At 34.8% G+C, this 24,143-nt stretch overlaps 1 protein-coding gene across 1 annotated transcript in view; it reads right to left on the bottom strand.

Moving 5' to 3' along the window:
* LOC106119528 (sodium potassium chloride cotransporter) overlaps positions 1 to 24,143 on the bottom strand; it is a 30,435-nt gene that overhangs the window by 2,467 nt on the left and 3,825 nt on the right. Inside the window, exons 2-14 of the mRNA XM_013314572.1 lie at positions 15,387 to 15,521; positions 14,621 to 14,909; positions 11,045 to 11,119; positions 10,386 to 10,566; positions 8,040 to 8,299; positions 6,345 to 6,453; positions 6,072 to 6,211; positions 2,078 to 2,302; positions 1,755 to 1,986; positions 1,558 to 1,679; positions 1,305 to 1,440; positions 575 to 786; positions 161 to 402 (exon numbers count right to left, since the gene is read on the bottom strand). Of these exons, the coding sequence (XP_013170026.1) occupies positions 161 to 402; positions 575 to 786; positions 1,305 to 1,440; positions 1,558 to 1,679; positions 1,755 to 1,986; positions 2,078 to 2,302; positions 6,072 to 6,211; positions 6,345 to 6,453; positions 8,040 to 8,299; positions 10,386 to 10,566; positions 11,045 to 11,119; positions 14,621 to 14,909; positions 15,387 to 15,400 (2,237 nt within the window). The 5' untranslated portion in view covers positions 15,401 to 15,521. The remainder of the gene's footprint in view (positions 1 to 160; positions 403 to 574; positions 787 to 1,304; positions 1,441 to 1,557; positions 1,680 to 1,754; positions 1,987 to 2,077; positions 2,303 to 6,071; positions 6,212 to 6,344; positions 6,454 to 8,039; positions 8,300 to 10,385; positions 10,567 to 11,044; positions 11,120 to 14,620; positions 14,910 to 15,386; positions 15,522 to 24,143) is intronic.

Here is a 24,143-nt window from a genome sequence, read left to right as displayed (position 1 = left end):
TATATTTAGGTTTATGCTTATTTAATATTTCTAAACATTAGAATTGTCGTAGTCATTAAGTGGTTTCCCTTAGTGTAGACTTAGTCAAAAATGACTAAGAGATTTCCTTATTGATCAATAAAAATCTCTGAGGGCGACGAAGTCTCTCGAATGAACTTACTGTAGTACATTGAAGTAGGATACAAGGTCCTGTGCAGGTGCGGTAGCCCAGTCGGCCTTGTAACCCATGAGCAGCACGTTAGGCGCGAGGCGGCCAACGCCCGCCGCCTGCATCAACGCGCGCGCGCCCTCCTCGAACCCGTATCCGCTGACTGCTGAGTAGAACGCGCGTAACTTGCGCCCGCGCAGCCACTCGTCAGCCGCACGCGCCACACGAGCGCGCTCCTTGTATGACATTTTCGTCTGCAATTGGAAGAAATTTATCGCTAGTTAATAGATGGCGCTATACAAAAAATTTGTAAACTTAGTTCCCAGTTGTGTTTTTAAAAGGTTATTTTAACAAAGGTACTTCATAAAAATTACAGATAATACATGTGATGTCAAATGTACTCATTATGTCTGTTCATGTACATACGGGAGATATGTCGCCGACGATCATGAGGGATCCGGCCTTGGTAAGGAGGTGGGCGAGGTCGACGAGGGCGGGGCGATGCTGCGGACGACCTGCTAGCACTAATAGTTGGGGCCAGTAGTTCTTGACGTGCTCGCCCGTGCGTGCCAGACTGTGCGCGCTCGCCAGCGCCGTCTTGTACATCTGCGCTTGCGTGCTGCTGCCCCAGTTCACATCTGACATACAATACGTAATATTACTTTGACGTAAATATGATGAAGGTTGAGTAATGCTATCAATGAATATCCAAACACCAGCCCGTTCCCGTGGTATTGTAGATTCGTCATACAGTTTCAAAATGTATAAAAGGTAAAATCACTTTTGGAGTAATGCAAAAACCTGCCAGGCCTTTCTACTTTGTGCTTGACAGAAAAAAGAAATCGTTAACCACTTTTTTAACTAACAATTTTTATTTACATTCAAAATATTAAACAAGTTTTCCTCCGAGATTCAAGAAGTTACTACGCTCGTCTAAATAAAACGTCAATCGTATGTAGCAACGATATCTATATTTATGCAACTTCAATGCAATAGAGTACGTGAACGTACTAAAGAGAAAATGAGGCAATAATTCATTGAGACCGATACAAATTTAGCTTTCAGTCAACAGACTATTTACGTTCGTAACGTAGGTTATGCTACTAACGCGCAGACACGTGTTAACACGATGTATGTACGAGATACTTAAACACACCTGGTTTCCGATAATGGACTATTAGGTACAGGGTAAAGAAGATAGCGAAGGTGACGAGCGACATGACCCAACTGATGAGCAGCATGATCGCCACGCACATCAGGAAGCCCAACAACGACACCCACACATTGTAGTACTGTAAAAAGAAAAGTAAAGAAATTCAGACAGTATTTGAGAAATCAACAGTATCTTAGCTTATAGACCTGTGAATACATGTAGAGACATTATATTTTCTGGTAAAATTTTTACATACCCGGAATGTGGGTCGCCAACCGAGAGGTCTGACCAGAGCAGCGTGGAACGTGCAGAAGTTGATGAGTGCGTACGAAGCCAGGTAAAAGTTGGAAATCAGGGGTGCTATCGTGTTCAGGTCAGCTGCAAACATTTCACTAAGTAAGAGACAGAACTAGAAAATCAGGCGATAATCATTAACAATCAATGTATTCTTACCAATAAGAAGGAAGATAAGAGAGACGAAGAATGTAAGGACGTATCCGCGGTAAGGCTCGCCGTGCTTGCCGTAAGGTTTGGCGAAGAAGATAAGTCCGGGGTAGATGCGGTCCACACCGAGCGCCTGGATCAGTCGGGGCACTGATAGCAGGTTGGTGAGCGCCGTTGATAGCGTCGCTGCCCAGCACCCTCCGTAGATTAACGGACCCCACGCTGACATCAGTTGCATTACCTACATACAAATAACAAAGCACCCATTCTTAAGCATCATTTTCAAATAAGTTCCTTGTTATCGTTATTCTATGAATGAAAAGAATATTTACCGAGTAGCTGTTATGCAAGCCATATTTGCAGCCGAGTGTTGAATTGACGCAGTTGCTAATGGCACTATAATCGGTAACTGTGCCGTTGATTGACAGAATATCAGTGATATTGCCGCTGGCGTCCCGCAGTGCGCCACCACCAGAGATCAAAACCATTAGCGCATAGCTCACCATGGAGATCAGCAGAGCTAATAGTGTGCCCTTGGGGATAGCTGAAGCTGGATCCTATAAGATAATAACAAACATCAGTCAATATGTTTAACGGATCATTTTGGTCATCACATTTCAGCAATTGTACGGTAACATAACTTATAGATTCGAAGGTCGATATATGCAAACAAGGTTCTAGATTATTATATCAAACCTTTTAGCAAGTTTGCGCTGATTGGTAAAGAGTAAGTGTTGAAGAATTTACTGAACGCAAAGATAGAGGAACGCATATTAAGCTTTGATCATTTCTTATTAGTTGATGCGTCATCAAATAAATGGCACGCGCCTGGCATGCGAAGTTACATCCAAAATGAATGTAAAGATAATTGATGAATGAATATGATGAGTTTCATTTAATAACAGTTCAATTCTGTGAATGACAATGATCCATTTATTTTCATTCTCGGGAGCGAATGGATTGACGTTTTAAATGATTTTCGTCGTTCATTTGCTTGTTGAATCACTGGCTTCGTTCTAGGAATATTATGACTGAATAAATATTTTCCTGATTGGTCACTAAAGTCATTTCCTCTTATCTTTATCCAGATTTCCTTAAAATACTATTTTGGTTCTATTTCTATCAGCTTGGTAACGATATAATCTTCTTTGGCTTTTATTATTTACTTCCTAAAGTTAAGTTAACAAACATATTCGTTTGTTTTGAAAGGTTAAGAGACGTTTATCATAAGAAGTAAACATTTTCACGTATGAATAATTTACATTGATTGAACATGTCGTACGAAATGTTCAGCCACTGGAAACAATAATAAACACATTAATTCCGCACCTAAAGATTCTTACGAGAATATGACGATAATACGAGAAACAAACGATATGACGAAAACAACGTTGCAAAAAGTTCCAACAAAGTTTCAAACGATGGTGTTGAAACGTTGACACATTTTTGCTTAAGGAATATGAGAAGGGTGTATATCATTGTGGAAGAGTCGAGTTGATTTTTTTTCTTGAATAGCTCGAATCTCGAACTTCGAAACGTCACCGACCTAATAAACTAAACGTAATAGATATATCGAGATCATAGTTCGATAGCCAGCAATATGATTTGGAAATTTTGGTCAATTTAATTGACATATTGACGGTTTGTTCCCAAATTGTGGGCGCAATTGAATTTATTGGCAATTGCTAGTTCTATGGTTACCTACTTCGATTTATTTCTATCGTTGTTTTATAATGCTATAACGAACGAATCTTCGTGGTGATTGCATTAGACTTTTTAGCACAGAACATATCTGATGTAGTCAGACGATGTAAATTATACGTTTCCAGCCCGAGAGAATAATCGTGTACACTGCAGAATATATGCAAAGAAGTTCTACAATTCCATAAAATATCTATTTCAGGAAGTACAATTTCGTTCCATGTTTAAAGTACTTTGATTGCGGTCATGTACCTGTCATCTTTCTTACTTATATAAATGCGAAGGATTAGATGGATGGATGGATGGATGTTTGTTTGAAAGTACTTCTACAACGGCTGAACGAATCTCGATGAAATTTAGCATACATATAGAACATAGCCTGGAAAAAAAATAGGCCACTAATTATGTTTTTTTATTACCGCGCATACGGAGTCGTGGATGACAGTTAGTGCACCATACGTGTTAATGTAGTAGGAGTTTCTTTTACAGTATATTTTGCTTTAAAAGCGTAACCCACTCCCTCGCTTTATATGGTGACATAGACGTGCAACAAGTGTGACGTCATCGTAGCACCCCCTCCCACAACAGCCGCGCAGATCGATGCCACTCCACGTGTTCGATGGTGACCCCAAATGACCCGCTCTTATTCGGACAAACAGTGCAATAATTGACATGAAACAAACTTAGGTGTGGAGAAGGCAGTTTCAAGTTTCAAAAAAACTTGGATAAGAAATAACTTAAATTGATGTTACCGAGACATGTGAAGTTAAAGCGGTTTTAATACAAGGACCTTCTTTAGATACAAACAATGATCCGTTTAATAAAAATTAAAAAAAAAACCATTTGAAATATAACAGCAATAATTTTATGCTTATAAGTAAAGAAAATTTATATCGTTCCGGAAAAAAAAGGGGGAGCTAATAGTACTTTCATGGTCAATTTAATTTTCAAAAAGATTATTTTACTTATTTTTTTACCAACATCCAAGAATAGCACAGGACAGGGTTCGCTGTCGGCCAACCTCCAGTAATGGAAAGACATTATAAAAATAAGAATACTTTTGGTCAACTGAAATCGAGTCTCTAAAAAAACCAATCCAAAATATTGTAAACAGAAGAATAAGTAGGTACTATAGGACCAACTTTCCTGATATATTGCAATCCAATTTCGTCCCAGTTGTATTTCAAGCAAGTATAGCTATGACCTCGTTTCTGTCGCGATGATTTCTAAGCTACGAACTAGGTAGAGATTTCGTAGAAATGGCAAAACTATTATGCACAAAGCATATAAAAGTATGCATAGCATATAAATTTTTAATAGAGGTTCATTGAATTTTAATATATATTAAAATGGTTGGCCGATTCGCGTCGACGACATAACGTTGTATGTACTGTTACTTAGAAAATCCGACACTCTGCCGGTGTACTGGCGGAACACTAGCCAAACTAAAATGTCGACGTTTATGTTCCCTCACTAATCATTCTGACACTTCACATTGTAATGAAAGCGCGCCATACGCACCAAAGGATTTTAATTAATCTATATATATAAAAGAAAATCGTGTTAGTTACACTATTTATAACTCAAGAACGGCTTTACCGATATGGCTGAAAATTGGTGAGGAGGTAGCTTAGAGCCAGGAGACGGACATAGGATTTTTCGAATTTATGCCTTGAAGAGTTGCTTTTTATTTAACTTACCAATATTGTAAATGCGAATGTTTAGATGGATGTGATGTGGATGGATGGTGGGCTACACTAATTAAGTTTTTTTATATATCCACGCGGACGGAGTCGCGGGCGACAGCTAGTAACGTCAAAGAGTACGGGGCGCGCAACGACATACTCGCTACGTAACTAAACAACATTAGTTTCCAAAACTTATGTAGTTTTGTGTACGAATGTTCTAAGTGTTTGTATCTACATATGATAGTAAGAAAAGTATCACTGCAGCCCCTGATAAGAACTAAGTCTGTATGTCAGACTCAGTTCTCATCAGGGGCTGGACTGGACGTACAATTAAGCTACGCATAGTCTTTCAGTGGTGACTCAAAAGTATTGTGACACAATAAATGCGCGCGTCGCCCACCAGTTAATTACGGCGTGCTGACGTCGCGACCTACCAGCGTTTCCATTAAACTTATTTACTCCGCAATTCGATACAACTTCCATTAATTCTTTGTTTTTTCGTAGAACAAATGAACTTTTTCAGGGTAAAATAATTATTACATTTAAATCATATTCTTTAAAAAGAACTACCAAACCTAAGTTTACTGACTCTGAAGTAATAAGTACACTAACTGCCGTCCACGACTCTGTCCGCGCGGTGTAAAAATAAAGTTTAATTAGCGCATGTGTTCTTTCATACATTTATGCTAAATTTCATCAAGATCCGTTAACCCGTTCCGGAGATACCTTCAAATTCCATACATCCATCTATTTATCTAAACATTCCCATTTATAATATTACTAAGAAGTAAGATTAAAGGGCTACCCGAGGAACACCGAATGTTGCTGCAAACCGTGAATAACTAAAATGATATTCAAAATCAAATACAAATAAACTATTAGGGTATCGCTGTTAACCAATAATATTTTATTTTAACCCGTTTAACCTTTTACTTACCTTAAGATCTCCAGAGATGTTAGCTCCTGCCTGTATCCCAGTCACCGATGGGAAAAAGATGGCGAACACCGTAAAGAAGTTCTGATCCAAGTTCTCGCTGTAGCGAAAGTCAGGGCCCAAGTTCGAATCGAATACCGACGCTGAAAGCAATAAGAGTTACAAAGTTAATATATTTAAAAATTCATTTAGGAAAAATTCATTTTGGGAACGTTCAAAAGAAACCTTAAATAATGTTGACAAAGTTACCTACATATATATGAAATGACAACTCACCACTTAAACCAACAAATCCTTTAGAAAATTCCTCAACGCCGTTTGGACCCATAAATGTACCAACCATGAAGTCGACCATTGCAACCACAATTATCGCAATTAAGAAATTCTGCAAAAGACAAGATAAATAATACTACAATTATTGGGACACAGTGTAATTACTACTCACAGACGTTTAAAAGTATTCTGACGATTAACCATTTTGTTTCTGAGACCAAATCTATAAAACATATTATCCCTGTTATTGTTTTTCTACAAAACAATATTTTTCAAATTGGGATTATGGTCTAAGAAACCCACAGTAAAAGGAACAATCTTACGGTGTTTTAAAAAGCAGAGCTTATAAATGCGAAAATAATCATATTTATAGCACCTAAAACCTCTTTAGTCCAAGGCCAAAAAAACTTGTATCGAATAGTTCATTTAGGTCGATTTAAAGCATAGGGTAGTGACCTATTAAACTTGAACCAAACAGCAATGAAACGTTTAATAGAGCGCCTATTTTTGCAATCGAGCGATTCATAAACTTATATTGAAAGGCGTTTGTAGGACACCATTTGCAAGATCGCTATTTCTATACCTAGATCCATGCCCATTGGAACCAGTTTACAATTCGTTCAGTTAAAGACTTGCACGATCGCTTCTTGTGATCTTAACGAAATAATTGCCTTAATAGTCGCGAAACAGTACACACATACAGTCAGAGAATTAAATTCACTTCCCATTTAGTGCCTCTGTAATCTTCTAATATTATAAATGCGAATGTTAACATGTATGGATGTTTGTTTGAAGGTATCTCCAGAACGTCTGAACGGATCTTGTTGAAATTTGGCATAGAAATAGAACATAGTTTGGAAGAACACAAAGGCTACTAATTGCTATTTTTTTAAATCCGCGCGGACGAAGTCGCGACCGCTAATATATGATATGTTTTCGATCCAATTTAATAATAAAATTCAAAAGATATTTAACGAAATGTAAAGGAAATAAACTTCCTTAAATGTACATTAAGGCGCGTACATTTAATTTGCAATTAAAAGTAATTTAGGGATTTAATTAAACGCGAAGCTTTAACTCGGGGACACGCGCGTCTTTGGCAATGAAGCTATATTACGATCAATCTTCCATCACGTCCTTGTAATTTAACGTCTATACATTGTTTTGCGAATGGAATATTCCAGAAGCGTTCATACTCGTCTTTACATACATAAACTTTCTTTTTTCTAACATACACTTTTTTATTAAGACATGTTACTTATGATGTGTTCATCTAATTAATTTTTTATGTTCAAAAATATTGCAATTTCTTTTAAATTCCACATGTTTATTAACTAGTAATATTCCAATAAAAATGCTTACTTTGAAACTATTTTTAAAGTACTTAAACCGACAGATTGTTATTATTAGTAATCTTACTATTATATATGCGAATGTTTGGATGGATGGATAAGATGGTATCTCTAGAACGGCTGCATGCGTCTCTCATCATGAAATTTGGCACAGATATAGAACATAGTATGAAAGAACGCATAGGCTACTTATTATAATATGTTTTTATTTCGCGCGTATGGCGTCGCAGGTGACAGCTATTATTCCAATATGAAGTGTTTCTTTTAGACTTCCTCTTAAACTACTAACGTGAACAAACAGATTATGTCTAAATTAGTAATAGAAAATTAATAAAATAATAATAACCTGTGCTTTGCTCTCCCAATCCATTCCGACAGCGCAAATTATACACATAAGTATCAAAGCTATTGTGCCTACGATCCTGACGTCATTGGGCCCGTTGTCAATTATCTTCACACCCTGAGTCATTAGTAAATCATTCATGGAGTCGCAGAAACCAATCGTGTTCATACTCGCTGCAACTGCATTCGCGAATGCAAATATAATACCAACTGACGCGCCGAATTCCGGGCCCAAAGATCTTGAAATGATGTAATAAATTCCACCTGAAACAATATTATTATTTTCATGTTCTAATTTTGTACGCTTTATAAATATATTCATTATTATGTAACGAAGTAAAAGACTTTGTAACAGATTATAAATTTTGTTTAATTTTTTGGTTATGCAACGATTTTAATCTGTTATTTTTTCAATGAAATATTAATTATATAAAAACATATTGACAACTAAATATAAAATTTCTTATCAATCAAAGCGTAAACACATTCGAAACCATTTTACAAGGGTTTCAAATATCTGAAAATGTTTGACAACTATGTATAGCCTCGTTGTCTTATATATATAAAAATTGTTGGTTAGTCTCGCTAAAATGGAGAACGGCTGAACGGATTTATCTTATTTTGGTCTTGAAATGTTCGTGGAGGTCTAGGGAAGGTTTAAAAGGTGAGAAAAAATCGAATAATTACCGGGAAAACCCTAAAAACCGAACTTTTCTTTTCCCATATAAACGATTTCTATTTAAAATGTAGAGTCAATTTGAACTTTATTGATTAATTGTGTTTTTTTTTAATTCCGCGCGGACGGAGTCGCGGGCGACAGCTAGTAAAGAATAAAGAGTGTCACAAAAGTACTTTAATAAAGATAATAAAAACTTTTAACTAATATTATTTATTTAAAATAATATTTATTAAATTTGTCTGTAACCTATATAACAGGTATTTGAGGTGAAATTTACAACAGAAATTCCCATTGAATGTTTTCATATGTATCAGAGACTTTTGTATGATTTATTACTTGAATAAAACGAACTGTAAGGCAACAAGTTGTAAATAATCTATGTGGATGTTTTTACTACGAATTCACCTTGATCTGGTTACTGGATAACTTTTCCCCTTTATATCTTTGAATAAAACAAACGACTACGTACTATATGTCGTTAAATGTATACAATAAAAAAAAATAGAATGTCTGTATGTAATATCAAATAAATATTTTGTTAACATGGTGTATTTGTGTTCCTTTTTACTGTACTTTAAAAATTATGGACAAATTTTAAACATGTTTGTCTACCACCCTGTCCGTAAGACCTTGTTTGTTCCAGAACGGCTGAACCGATTCTACAGGGACTTCGGCTGGAAGGTAGCCTATGTATGTATAATATTTTAAAACCCACGCTAACAAAGAGGCGGGCAAACATCTCATAGCATGATAAATAATCGTTGAAGTAATCATTAAACGACAGACTCGTTTCTAGAGTAGTCAAAGAATCAGTGGCAAAAGATATCGTAGATTTAACCGTATATAAATGAACTTACATCATTTTATCTTATTATATATTATAATAAATATCACTCATAAATAGTTGTTTTACTGCATTATAGCGCCACATATTACATTATGTAATTATTTGTACATAACATAACACTGCCGAGTAAATACAAGCAGAGACGCATTCGGTGGGCTACCTATGTAGTTAATACTATACAGGGTATCCTTTTAACAATTTTAAAGCCCTCTAGAGGGCAAACGAAGCAACTTTGCATACAGGTAAGTTGGGTTAAATCATCATATTTTCGACCAAGGAATCTGTAATACTCCGATGACGTGTAGTCATTCCCAGACACCCTGTATGTAGTCCGTGAGTACACATATATGTTGTTTTAACGCCGTCTAGGCCTCGTGGATGTGTCCGTTCTGACATCTTGTAACAATCAGCAAATATTTTTATAGGACAATGTTCAACTCAAACAAAGATATTGTCTTTGTTTAAGTTAGGTTATATGAATGGACAGTTAAATTTTTATGAAAGAAAATAATAAATATATTAAGCGCACTTTTAAATACTTTACTTTTAAACTCATGACTATTCCTTTGCCTAATCCAGTTTTTAAACATTAATGTCACCGCACGGGGAAGTATTAAATCTTTAAATAACGCTTGTCTTCAATGCTTGGTACTTTCGTTCTTAATATCTTAAGATACACATAAAACATTCAGCCATAATTAAGATGTATTTTAAGGTTTTCCATATAGCAAAAAATCGTCGATTGATTGCTGCCTTCAGAAATGTACACTTAGAATTTTTCTAAAAGAGTCTAAATGCGTAAGACTTAAAATGTAATCACTTACCTCCTTTCACCTCTCCATTAGTGCATATGGCGCTCATAGAGAGGGTGGTAATGACGCAAACAATGGCCGACAGAGCGATGATAAGCAACGATAAGCCAATGCCCGCTTGCGACACCACCCACGAGATACGCAGAAACAGCATTACACCCCAGATGTTGAGGAGACATGGTATCAGCACACCCTGTATAACAAGAACACAATACAGAAAACGAGCAGACAAAACAAATGAATGGAACTTTTTGATCTGAGACAACGTCCATGCGGAATTAAAAAAACTTAATAAGTATGTGTTCTTCAAGACTATGTTCGCCAACTATGGCAAATTTCACCAAGATTCGTTTAGCCGTCATGGAGATACCTTCTAACAAACATCTATCTAAACTTAAGTATTTATAATATTAGGAAGTTAATATTTAAAACTTTTTGTATATCTGCGATCTGTTGTGTTAAGTAAATTTACATGTCATAAAATTGTTTCTAACCTCCAAAAATTAGGTGAATATGTAACTGCAAAATAGTTGTAGGTTTTAAAGTTTACGGGGCAATTAGCAAATAATCTAGATATTATCTTAATTTAAATATCTTAATATATAATATAATATCTTAATGCTTATTTCAGTCAAATATAATAATAATTTCATAACAAAATGTATCCTTACCTGAATCCATCCTAATTTTATGCCGACAACAGGCGTTGGTGATTTAGTTTCTCTTTGGTGTTGTCGTTGTTCGTCCTGAAATAATAAATTAATTTTAGATAAATAAGAAACAGACAAGATTATATAAAATTCTTTAAAAATAACACCATGAATATTTTGAAAGACATCATTTGTAGTGATGAGAATTTTTTTATAATTGATATATTGAGGGTAGAGTCGCCTTCGTCGTCGGCACATAGATCTTCCATTAATAGTCTGAAAGTCTATTCCAGGTAGGAAAAACTAGGGTAGTTTTCAACTGTTTAGAAAACATGACAAATATTGCTTTTATTTGAATAATATTTGAATTTCTATGTTTTTGTTGTAATGAAGTAATCTATATTCGAGATCTTATAATAAATAACATATTTACTTCTTTATGTAATAATGCAAATTGCACACATCACCGACCATGCGCAGTTACAATGCCATCCAGGGTTGCCAACCATACTTATAATTTTTTTTTTCTTAAAAACAATAGTTTTCTGACAAATAATTTAAATAGACTCAATAAAATAACAAACTTAAAAGAGATTAATAAAATATTAAAAGTAAAAAAAAAATATTACGTTTTTAAAAAGTTCATACAAAAACAGTAAAATACTGTTCTATGCTAATTTTAATTATCGAAATCTCTAATCATAATTATGCATTACCACCACGCTTATAGATTGCTTGCGCGTGCGCAGGAAAGCGTTCATAAGCTTTGATGTGGAAAAACATTCCGTCATTAATATGCGTCATGACTACTAATTTTATGATCTATTATTTATAAGGATATAGTGACAATAACAGTATTACAATATTATCGTATTATATATTTTTATATAAATGAAGTACAAAGGATACTTTTGGTTATATTATAAACTAACTGTCGCCCTCGACTCCGTCTGCTCGAAATTAATTTAATTAGTGACTTATGTGTTCTTCCATGAGAACCGTTGAGCCATTCTGCAGATAACTTCTAATAAACATCCATCAAAACATTCGCATTTATAATATTAGTAAGATAGGTTGACCCGTATTCATGTCCTCTTCAAGATAAGCAAATAGTATGAGAGACATACTAATAAGGAAATCAATTCTTAAATTCAAATCTTTAAGAAGAAAGTCTTTAAGAAGTTTTCATTACGTGACAACCCTACGTAAAACAAGTGACAGTTGACAGCGATCTATGATGTGCAGTGAGCGGTGACTGCGTCGCACCTCGCACTAGCCTGCCTAGCTAAACAACGGAATAAACAGATTCGTTATGCCCCACACCTGTTTCTTATTGACATAGATTTACCATCAATATGGCACCTGCAAACCATGAAATATGATGCAAACATAGTAAAGAGATTAAAACAAAATTTAGTAAATGGACTGCAGATCTCAAGTTGATTATACACGCGGTTTACATAGATCGCAACCAAAATTAAATAGAAATTAACGTTTTCTGATCTCAGAATTTTCTGTTTCTTCATTCTCTACCAACCCTTATTTACATTAAGCACCATTGATTACAGTAAATAATCTAGTATACAGTGTCAGCGGTAGATAGCGCGAGGTGCGGCGCTGCCCAGGGCGCTGTGGAATCTTTGGGAGATTTCCCCCGACAATAAAAAAAGGAGCCACAAAAATCTCGCCCATGGCGCCGGACGTACTAAAACTGACCCAGCTCGTACAAATATATATAGAATGTTAGTACAGACTCAATTGCCATGCAACAATTAACTACATAGTTCTAAACAATACAAGTACTGAATATAAGAAATCTTTACGACTAGATAACACAGAACAGAAGTGGCCGGAACCAAACAATACCGGTGAGAACCGCCGCGTACAATATAATATCACAGAGAAAATGGCTGACGATAAATTACTCTCGTTTTAAGTGGACGTCGACGCTTGTTAATTGATGTCAATAATTAAAAAAAATCTTGATGACGTCATATTGTTTACTAAATTGAAGTCTAGGGCTTCTTTTTGAGGCCATGATTGAAAGAGATTGAGAACTTCGTTAACCAATCAATCGAAATAATAGTTTTATCAGTAATTTGAAAACAACATTTAAGGTATGGATCAGTTGGCCCGCGTTGGACGCACCGAACACACTGCCTGTCTCGATTTGTTGATAAATACCGTCTTTCGATGCGGTTGGCATGGTTAATGGACGCAGCGATATGTAAAATCATACAAAAGAAAATAAATCCGTTGCCGGCCGTGCGTGTGGTCCGTTCGTCGTAGGCCAATGGACGCGTACCTTAAAAATCGTATGGTGTAGGCAGAAATAGCTGTTAGGAGCTAATAAAGTTATTCTGATTTTATAAACGACCGACAAATTTAGATAATAAGTTCAATTTACGACTTAGTAAATAGGTCGATGGAATTCAATAAGCTTATTCCATTTTTTTGTAGTTGTGAATTTGAATAAAAATATTATGTTAGCATCTTTAGTCTCAAATTTATATTACAAAAAAGACCTAGCAATCATTTTATCTAAACCAATAAACCGCCCACGTACTTCTACTACATCAGGAATAGACTTAATATTTCTGGTCATAGCATTACTGTAGGCTGACTCGCATCGAAACAATGTTATCGTCTTACTCATACTTAATAAAAGAAAGTGAGATGACTATATTTTTCTGCATAAGCGTTTCGGTAGTGGAAACTCAATCTAACCTACAGTGACGAGACACCTGCACAGAGCATGGTGCAGAATATTAAATGACTAAATTTGCAAATTTTATTGAACAATCTAGTCTAGTCGCGACGATAACGTCACAGCCTTTCTATGAATCTATACATATAAAAAAAAATTGGAGTGTCCGTTTGTAATATTGAAATAACCATTTTATACTACATGTATATGAATACGGTACATACACCAAAATATTTTTTTTACAATTTTTTGTGTCTTTTGTGTTCTTCTTTTGTTTTTTATGTCAGTCTGTGTGTTCAGGCTAATCTCTTAAATGGCTGGACCGATTTTGAAGGAATTTATTGGCAGATAGCTGATGTAGTAAGGAGTAACTTAGCCTACGATTATTTAAAAAAAATCTTTTTCTTTAGAAAAATAAAGTAATGTTGCAATGTCCGCGTACTGTCAAGTACCGCGCACAGCTCAAAGACAGTTTTTACGCGGACGAAGTCGCAGGTAAAGCTAGTTTACAATAAATTGCTATACAATAGATGTTCGTCCACCGAGGAGCCTTCAAGTCTCGCCTTGACATATCTGATAAAATCTTAGCAATATGCACTTTATGTTTTCTTGGAAAACAAATCGATTGAAACCAGACGGGGATTAACTTTTGAAATCTTTATCCTTTTTAGTAGTCGATTTCTGTGAGGTGATTTTTTGGAGTTTTGAGGATTTTTTTCCTGTATCGATATTATTTCCATTATTCATTGTAATTTAGTAAGATAACCTCAATTTTAGATACAAGCGACATGTGAATTATATTCCGAGACTTGAAAGTCCAATGTCTAAGGATACTAATGAGTTCTTTCTGTTCGGTATCCATTGTTAAAATAAGAATACTTAAATATTACCTCCTCAGTGATAAGGTTATCTCCATGCAGTTCCCCCAAGCTAGGTCTCTTGAGGGCCCGCTTAGAGTTCCTATAGTTCTCCATACGTGGTAACGCCTCCCTGGTAAGCTGTGCCAGTGACCGCTTTCTACGCCAGCCGGCATCGTGCAGCCATGTATCAGGCTGAGAGCCAACAATTGCATCTCCTCGCTCCGCAGTCTCAGCGGAAGACCGCAGAGGTCGTGTGATAATACTCGCACCTGTATGGATGCCATTCTTCTTGTTCTCCGACTCAACTGTTACCGTAAACCTGTATAGTGACAAAAAACATCTAAATCTATTAGTAATTATTAACTTAGTACTACTTGGCCTACCCTCCTTCAAGATTAAAATGGTAGGGGAGATTTATCCCTTGTCCTTACGGTGAAGGAAAACATCGTAATGCAACCTGCACATATTTGATAAATTCAAAGATATGTGTGTGGTCAACCAACCCGCACTGGGCTTGCGTTGACTATGGCCTAGTCACCTCTAACTAAATATTGGCCCCAAATCTTTAAGATGGGACGAATACGAAGCTGATAAAGAAGAAGACGAAGAGAGATATAGAAGAATACGAATTGAAGGACATCACGCTTTTGATGACGTCATTTAGGCTACTGTAGGTCACAATGGAACAGACATATAAGTAGTACATAAAGATTATTAAAACATAGTCTATCACATAGTACATATATGAGTCAGTGTTGATTGGTTATCTTGATAAATGTGACGGATGTCAGCTCACCTGCTGTCCTCCATTGTTCCGCAGGCTGACTGTTGACTACCGGAAACTTGTCTTGTGATATAATTGCCTTAGCTCTCTTATCATAATATACCCAATCGTATTTTGGCTCAGCCACATAATTCTCGGGTATAATATCTGAAACAAAAGACAAATGATTGTTTTATTAAGTAATCTCTAGATAATTGTCGCAATCAGTTGGTTTGTCGAAGTATTGTTACGGAAAAGACTGTATTGAAAGCAGCAACTAAATATAATTTTACATCTTTCTTTTCTCGTTTGTTTTGTTTCAAAATATATCCAAAAGTAAACTTTCCAATAAAAAAAAACAAAACAATAAAGAATTTTCTTTACTACTATCAACACCTATAAAGTCCAAATATGTATATCTTAATTGTTACTAATATTATAAATGCGAATGTTTGGAATGTTTGGTCGGTGAGCTGAGGGCCGCGTCCGCGAAATAATACCAGTACCACTCATCCTGATGAAGGGCCCCCGATGGGCACGAAACTAGTCGGTGCCGCCACCGAACGAATATACGTGAGTGTTTAACCGTGTTTATATATCAGTTTGGATGGATGGATGGCTGTTTGAAGGTATCTCGCTGAAATTTGGCATAGTTGTAGAATATAGCCTGGAAGAACACATAGGCTACTAATTAAGTTTTTTTATAATCCACGCGGACAGAGTCGCGAGCGACAGCTTATTTTATAAATAATCGTAATTCGTAAATACGGTAATGTAGAAGTTGTAAACTTGTTAACTGAAATTTCAATAAATTTATATCTAAAGTGGGTAGCAGTAAAGTAATTGAGAAATCGCTCTATTCATTATCGTAAGTTTTTAAAGAGATACCAGAGATAAGGTCCAGTGCTAATATTATTAGGAAGATGTATAAACATATACCTACTTTTAGACATAGTTATAATCATTTGGCGCGAATGGCGCGCTTTCGTTACAAAAGTCAAATGTCAGAATGAATAGTGAGGAGACGTAAACTTTGACATTTTAATAAGGCTAGTGTTACGCCGGTACACCGACACAGTGTCGGATTTTCTTCCTGACACTACGTACCTATTAAGGTAGTAAACGAGCAAGCAGCCAAATGAATTCGTCGAAATATCCAGGCGACTTCTGCACATAGACTGGAGGAAGGGACGCAGTGGAACAGGATATTTCCCCTTTTTATCGGTCCCATCTTCCGCCTAATACAATTCCCCTTCCCATCCTTTCCTTATAAGAATGAGGTGGAAGAAAATAGGACTAAAACAGGATTTTCAAACGAGGGCTCGTGAAACGCGGAATAACTTTCACTTGACTTTTGTCTTCTGCGTAATTGTGGTATTTCACCGGTCAAGTCAGCCCATTTGTGTAAAAAAATATTGTTTGGGCTCCACTGTTTACTTGCATTACTTGTCTTCTAATAAAAAAATTAAAAATAAATTATATTTTTTTCGCTTGTTTTTTTTTCAATACCATCATCGTTGAACCAAATATTAGTTTAGTTGTATCAATGCTTGTTTAACAATTACTCATTACACGTGTTCAATTTGTCGCAGTTAAGGGCGTCTGTAACGTAATGTTTAAGGTGGGTTTACACTGCTGAAATAACAATACGATACTCGTAAAAAAATTTCTGCCATATTCTCATTTACTCAAGTGGGATCGTAGTCACGCGCCATTCTTACTACTACATTATTTAAAAGGTTTTAGACTCACTAGCTGTCGCCCGCGACCCCGTCCATAGGATTTAAAAAAAACTGAATTGACTTGTGTGTTCTTCCAGGCTATGTTCTACATCTATGCCAGATTTCAGCGAGATCCATGCAACCGTTTTGTAGATACTATCAAACAAACATCCATCCATCCAGCCATCCATGTAAATATTCGCACTTATAAGTTAAAATAAATTCCAGCTTGATACCTTCACGCGTTTTTGAGAAAAAGGGTCTTGACAGACGGACGAACAGCAAAGTGATCCTATAAGGCAGTCTTTCTCAAAGTGGGCGATAACGCCCCCTTGGGCGCTGCAGGTTTCAAGTTGCGGTTTATAGTAAAAGTTTCGTTTAGAATTCTCCGTTAATATACATATATAGGTCACAATAATTAATTAATTTAATTTGAAATTATAGTGGTTTTTAAATATGTGAAAATATGGAAGCGCTAAAAATGTTTATTCTCAAAGTGGGAAGTAGACAAAAAAAGTTAGGGAGCCACTACTAAGGGTTCTATTGTTTTCCTATGAGGTACGGAACCCTAAAAAGTAATGGGTAAGATAGTAAGAAGTGAGATATTAGTATACTTAAAATCATTTTTTATTCAGAATTCTTTTGTTTTTGTCATTTAAATTTTTAATATCTGATTCAGTGATCTCGTACATAGTTTGTTTTTTCCTGTTACATTACTATTTACATTGTTATTTATGTCTAGGTCTACTTAAACATAAAAATATCAAGTACAATACAAAACAACATAGTAATTTTATGTTAATATGCATACTTATATGTTTTACATGTAACAAAATAACTTCAAAAGTATTCTTTCCTAAAAATGTTTTATTTTATGGAGTTATTATTTCTGTCATTTTAAATTATACTTTTGGACAATACTGTCGCCCGTGATTACGTCTACGCGGGATTAAAAAACCTAATTATAAAATAAATAACTGCAATAATTGAATTAATTTAAATGTGCTAAAGCAAGCAAATACAGAGGTCTTGGCTCAGAAAATGATTTTTCCGCATTCGGTGTCGAGACCCTTGCTCCGTGGGGTCCTGGCGCTTTAGTGGTTTTTAAGGAAATATGAAAAAGTTTATCGATATCTTCGGAACCTTGCCTAAAGGGACTCCTTTTAACAATATAGTTTAGTTAATTATTCGTTTTTAATATTTTATCTAATATCATAGATTTAAGACTATCTTTTATTTAATTTAAATATATTTCCATTAATAATAAATAGACTTGACATAAGCAAAATAATTAAAACAATTTCTGGACAAAATTAATGTACACAATCTGATAGTTTGAAGTTATGCGTTCTATTGTACAATTTATTTATAAAAAAACCTGTTTTAGCGATTACTAACGAACCGCAGTCGCGGCTAAACACGTGTATTTGGAAAAACCGGACTGCATTTTGTAATTATGACACATATCAAATGAACATGGATTATAAATATAAGTACATTTTCTTATGTTCATATTAATGTTAGATTTTGTCACGATTAAATTATTTGTTGTAATTTTTTTTATTTTAATAACTAATGGTTTTAATAATTATGAAATAAAATATTTATTGTTATGTTACATTTGCTGTCATTTTCGGTTCAAGCTGAGTTCTTCAGTCAGGTAGATCATAAAAGTAAACAGTTTATTTTTTGTTTTTGTCAACATACAAACGAATTTTCTTATTTTGTTATAAAAGTCAGACTTTCGAACTAACCACAGACTAGAACTATAATCACCAAAAGGTAGTAAATACCAAATCTTATATTTAGTACTACATAATCTTATGTAATTTAATTTACTTTTTTTTAATACAGAGGTTATATTATTTTAAATCTCGACTTCATATTGCGCAACATAAAACGCAGCTGTACTTTATGAAAGTTCAAGCGCGTCAAATGACAGAGAAAATGGCGGCAAAGCTCGGAATGCGTTAGCACGGGAGGCTTTCGGAACCGCGCCAACCGCGCTGTTCCGGTTTAAACCAGCGCATGCCGGATCACAGCGGAGCACCGGACGCCTTGTAACTACGCGCAAAACGTCCTTCGTATCGCGGGTAGTCACCTTCATGAATTAATTACCAGTGTTAGTTCTAAAACATTGAATAAAATTTTAGCAAATGTGCTTAAGTACTTATAGGATAAAAAAAATATATGTGTGCTCGAAAATACCGCGCTATGCTAATATTACAGGCTATATAAATTGCAAATTTTTAGGGAAGTAAAGCCGCAATCGCAATTTATTACAAGATATTTATCTCTGCAATCGTATTTGCTTTTAAGTTTTGGGTGATCTCGTGTAATTTGTGTTCTTGATTTGTGAAATTCTTGTTCACCCTGCCTGAATATTGCCGTCGATTGACCTTTCGCTTAGTTGTATATTTTAAACACATATCGTCCGGTTAAGGCCGTGTATTTTATGTAACGCGTTCTACGAATTACTCCTATTAATTTTGAAAATAAAATATGTATTACTTAGTAATAAATTGAGTAATTAAATAAACAACTTTGATATTTTACCATTTCAATAATTTAATACAATTTTAATATCGTAAAATACATCTTACTTTTTACTAATATTATTAATGCGAATGTTTAGATGGCTGGATGAATGTTTGTTTGAAGGTATCTCCAAAATTGCTGAATGTATCTCGCTGAAATTTGGCATACTTATAGAACATAGTCTGAAACACATAGGCTACTAAGTTTTTTAATATATTGCCTCGTAGATGGAGTCGCGGGTGACATCTAGAAACATAAACATAATATACCTGAGAACTTTTGAGTCATAATTCTAAAAACGGACATGTAACTAAACAAGACATTTGAACATGTGAATAAACTGACATTATGCGTACATATTTAATATGGAATGCCATATAAAGCATGATCCTAAAATTGACTTAATGCTGTTGTCATTGTTCTTAGAAATTGCCACTTAAAGATTCATCAAAAGATACATTTTTATTCTAAGACACAAATTGATGGCTCCTTCTTAAATAATTGTAATCCACAATTTTACATTTCATATTCAACAATGGTAGACTTCAGCAACTACAAAATCTGTCGCACAAATCTTACTAATATTAAAAATGCGAAAATTTAGATGGATAGTTTGTTTGAAGATATATCTAGAACGGCTGAACGGATCTCAATGAAAGGCATACATATAGAAAATAGTCGGAAAGAACATATAGGCTACTAATTATGTTTTTTTTATTCCGCTCCAACGGAATCGCTAGTGACGGCTAGAGATATCATATTTTACTTTCGTACACGCAAAGTGAGTGGATAAATCGATTATTAATTTTGACCGTTAATCGCGTCGTCACATTTTTATAAAGCTTGCCTTTTGTACTTGACTTAAAGAGTTAACTTTTAGCGTCTCCGATGAAACAACAATTTACTTGGCAATCAACCTTCATAACACCGTGGAGGTGACATGTTAATCCGAAATGAACATAGCTTGTCATTTACACAGAACACAGCCTGTTATGGCCACTGTTGACATTGTTGTGTAACAACAAAAAGGGCACTGTTTGAAAATTATACCTGTATTTTAATGTATAGACGACACTTAACAATGTATGTGGGATATTTTAATATACAATAATGACCTTAGTAAAAAACATATTGTTCAACATATCTCTGACGTTTTAAGTAATCCTTTATTTGGTTTTAGAGGGATCTTAATAATGATACCCACTTCTAGTCTTCTAGTTGTCATCGTATGCGACCCACGGGTAAAGTTGATTAATCCTAGCATAACGGGTAGTTACTACTATAATTTGCGACTGATATAGATTTTATTAGATTAAAATATTGAGAATGGATTATAATTTAAAAAATAAAGTATTAGTACGACCGCGTGATGAAACTGTAAGGGTGGAGAACAGGGCTGCCATGTCTTCGGGGCTTGACCCGAGTTATTCTGGGGTTTGGCAAGTCACTGGTCGTGTGTTATAGACGCCTACGTCGATGTCTTCGAGTCAGAGAGGGTTTTATGAAATAAACTATTGGATGTGGTTTCTTTGACCACTATGAAAGAGTTGATAAGTGGTGGCTGGTGTCGTTTTCTTTTTACTGCCAGTATTTATATCTATGATTTTAAAATAGGCAGCCCTAGTAGAGGCGAGCCTTGTCCGTACCATTAGTGACCTGTTGAAATGTTTATCAACAATTTTGTCGCGGCATCTGTTTGCGTTTGGATGTGAATAGTTAACTTTTATATTTTTACCATTATGCGGTTGGCATTGACGCTACCTCTTTTACAACAAATGTGATTACACTATCATTAACTTTATGATGCACGTAAATATGTTTTTTATTGTCATGAATTATTTTGATAATCATAGCTTTAAAATGTATTATATTTTTACTCTATTGTTGAACTCAAGGCTGTCCGGAATAGACGTGTACAATGGACTGCCATAGATTCTTTGGTCGATGTGCCGATTTGATCCAACTAACCTTAAGGAATCTGTGGTACTTTATAGTAACCGTTTTTCCTGACACCTGTATATAGTATATAGAGCAGTGAATACTCTGTTCTTCTATTTAGATCAAACACGGAGTGCAATATTTCATTTAGCCTTTACTTTTTTGTTCCGTGTTTTAGGATCTGAGTAATGACCTAACAACATTTAGATTTCTTAACCCTTAGTCAGGCTTTACATACGAAAATTATTTATTTTTAATATTACTGTGTTTGCTTGATAAAAATAAAACAATAATTAAATTTGTTTTTTTTTTTTAATTTCGTTGGAAAGAATATTATACAACAGTAAAATAGGAACAGCCAACCTAGAAAATTGTAACTCTAGGCTAATAAGCGTTAAATTCGTCGTAGTTTTGCATATGCACAATTTTTCCTACTGAAGAAGGCACATTTTCAAAAAATAAATTTATTGAGAAAATTGCATCCAATCCAAATTCTGTTCGATCAGAATCTACTTAAAGGACTGAAGTTACATATACTAAAATATGACTTACCAAGTCTTTTTAGATGTCTTGATCTACGCCTTTTAGTAAGCGCATTTTGCCTCTGACAGCGCCTTAAATAAGACATTTAAGGACAACACTTTCTCAGCTCATTGCAAAAACTCACACTTAATTGTAATAAAATAACAAAAGACTACTCGATTTGATAAATAAAATATCACGGCGCCAATGTGCCAGTATCTTTTTACTTTTCTGGTGGCGCTCTCTAACGTAACGACATCGAATTACGCTTGAACATCGAATATTTAATTAGCTACGTGTTTTAGGGTTTTTAGGGATGAAAATTTAAGCTTCTTAAATTTCACCGAAAAGAGATAACAAATATTATATGAAAATTTATGGCAAAATTTAAGAAAGAAGACACCGACAAACTAATTATAATAAAAATTATAGCTATATTTGTCTCATTAAATTATTATTTGACATTTGTGACATGCGTGTAGCTAAAACTCTATTTCCTGAATCATCAAATAAGCATTAAGTGTAATAACTTTTTTGTTGCGAAATTGTTTATCATTTTAAAAACTTTTAGGCAAATAATCCTGACCAAAATAATTGTCCATTCACATAATTTGATGGAAAAGTTGACGAATTACCTTTAACGAACTTATGGTACACAATGCATACAAAGGTAACATGTATACTAGTAAGAGCCTTTTCGTAAAATCAACAATAAAATGTAGAATTCGTTCACCCTTACTGAACGTAAATCACACCAACAAATCATCGTACTTCATACTTATATGGATGCATGAATGGATGTATGTTTGATTGAAGTTATCTCCTCAAAGGCTCAACGAATCTCGGTGAAATTTGGCATAAGTGTAGAAAATAGTCTGGAAGAACACATTGGCTACTTATGAGGTTTTTTTTTAATTCCATTGGTAGCTAGTCTCGTATAAATTATGACATATTTTTTCAACGGCAAAAGAATTTGTCGTAGGTTATTCGTATAGAAATCCATTTTCAGGCTCCTTGACATACGAAATAGCTATATTTTATTTCCTTACAGTTACATGAAATACTTAATGGAATAATATGTAAATTGTTAGGTTTCATTTGATTGTAGATTTTTTTATATTTGTTTTATCTATTCATGATTCTATCACAAACTTAAGTTCTAGGGTTGCCATATTTTCTATATTTAAATAATACGTGTGGAAAAACATAAATTTTAATAATTCCCACAAAAAATAAAATAAATTTAAAGTTAATCTCTTCAGTTGGAATTGATTTCAAAATTTCCTCTAACGTCTCGTTATGCGGAAGGTAAATCAAAGGAACTGTACAAACCGTGACGGCAACGATAGAGTACCATCCAACGACACAAATATTTCCCTATTATCTACTTCCCTGTACCGAAATTGTCTAATTTATTATTCGATCACTCGCGACTCTGTCACTCGCGACTCTGTCACTCGCGACTCTGTCACTCGCGACCGCGCGGAATTAAAAAGAAACTTAATTAATTAATAGTTTTTGTCTTCTTCTAAACTATGTTCTATATCTATTACAGATTTCTGCCACATCTATTAAGCTGTTCTTTAGTAAAACATTTATCCATCCATCCCTAGAGTCACCGGAAATTAACAGCATATTCAACGTGGTGGTTTTGAGGCCGCTTAAAACTTTACATATATTTAGAAAGATAAAAATATTCGGAAAAACTAAATAGGAAATTCTTGGATAGGAAAAGCACTTGACTAATCGCTTCAATAAGGAAAAATCCCACAGAATATTATAAAGAGGAAAGACTTACAATTCTGCTTTCAATATAATCACTAAAATGATGTATAGATACTAAGATAGAGTATGAACAAGTTTTGTCACGCACACATATAATGTGTTGCTTGTAAACAAATAGCATACACACGACAATCAATTACTTGATTAAACCACACCCCGTAGTCGTCTACTTACTCGCAAAACAACTTAACAAAAAAATTGTCTTCATAATGATTTTTAATTATGGTTAGCTGTTATACTGAGTGGTATGTTTTTAGTACGACTTTAATTAGTAGCTTATGTGTTT

The sequence above is a fragment of the Papilio xuthus genome, unplaced genomic scaffold (genome assembly GCF_000836235.2).
Source record: "Papilio xuthus unplaced genomic scaffold, Pxut_1.1 DF827461.1, whole genome shotgun sequence".
In the NCBI taxonomy this organism is placed as follows: Eukaryota; Metazoa; Arthropoda; class Insecta; order Lepidoptera; family Papilionidae; genus Papilio; species Papilio xuthus.
This window is presented reverse-complemented; position numbering and strand designations above follow the sequence as displayed.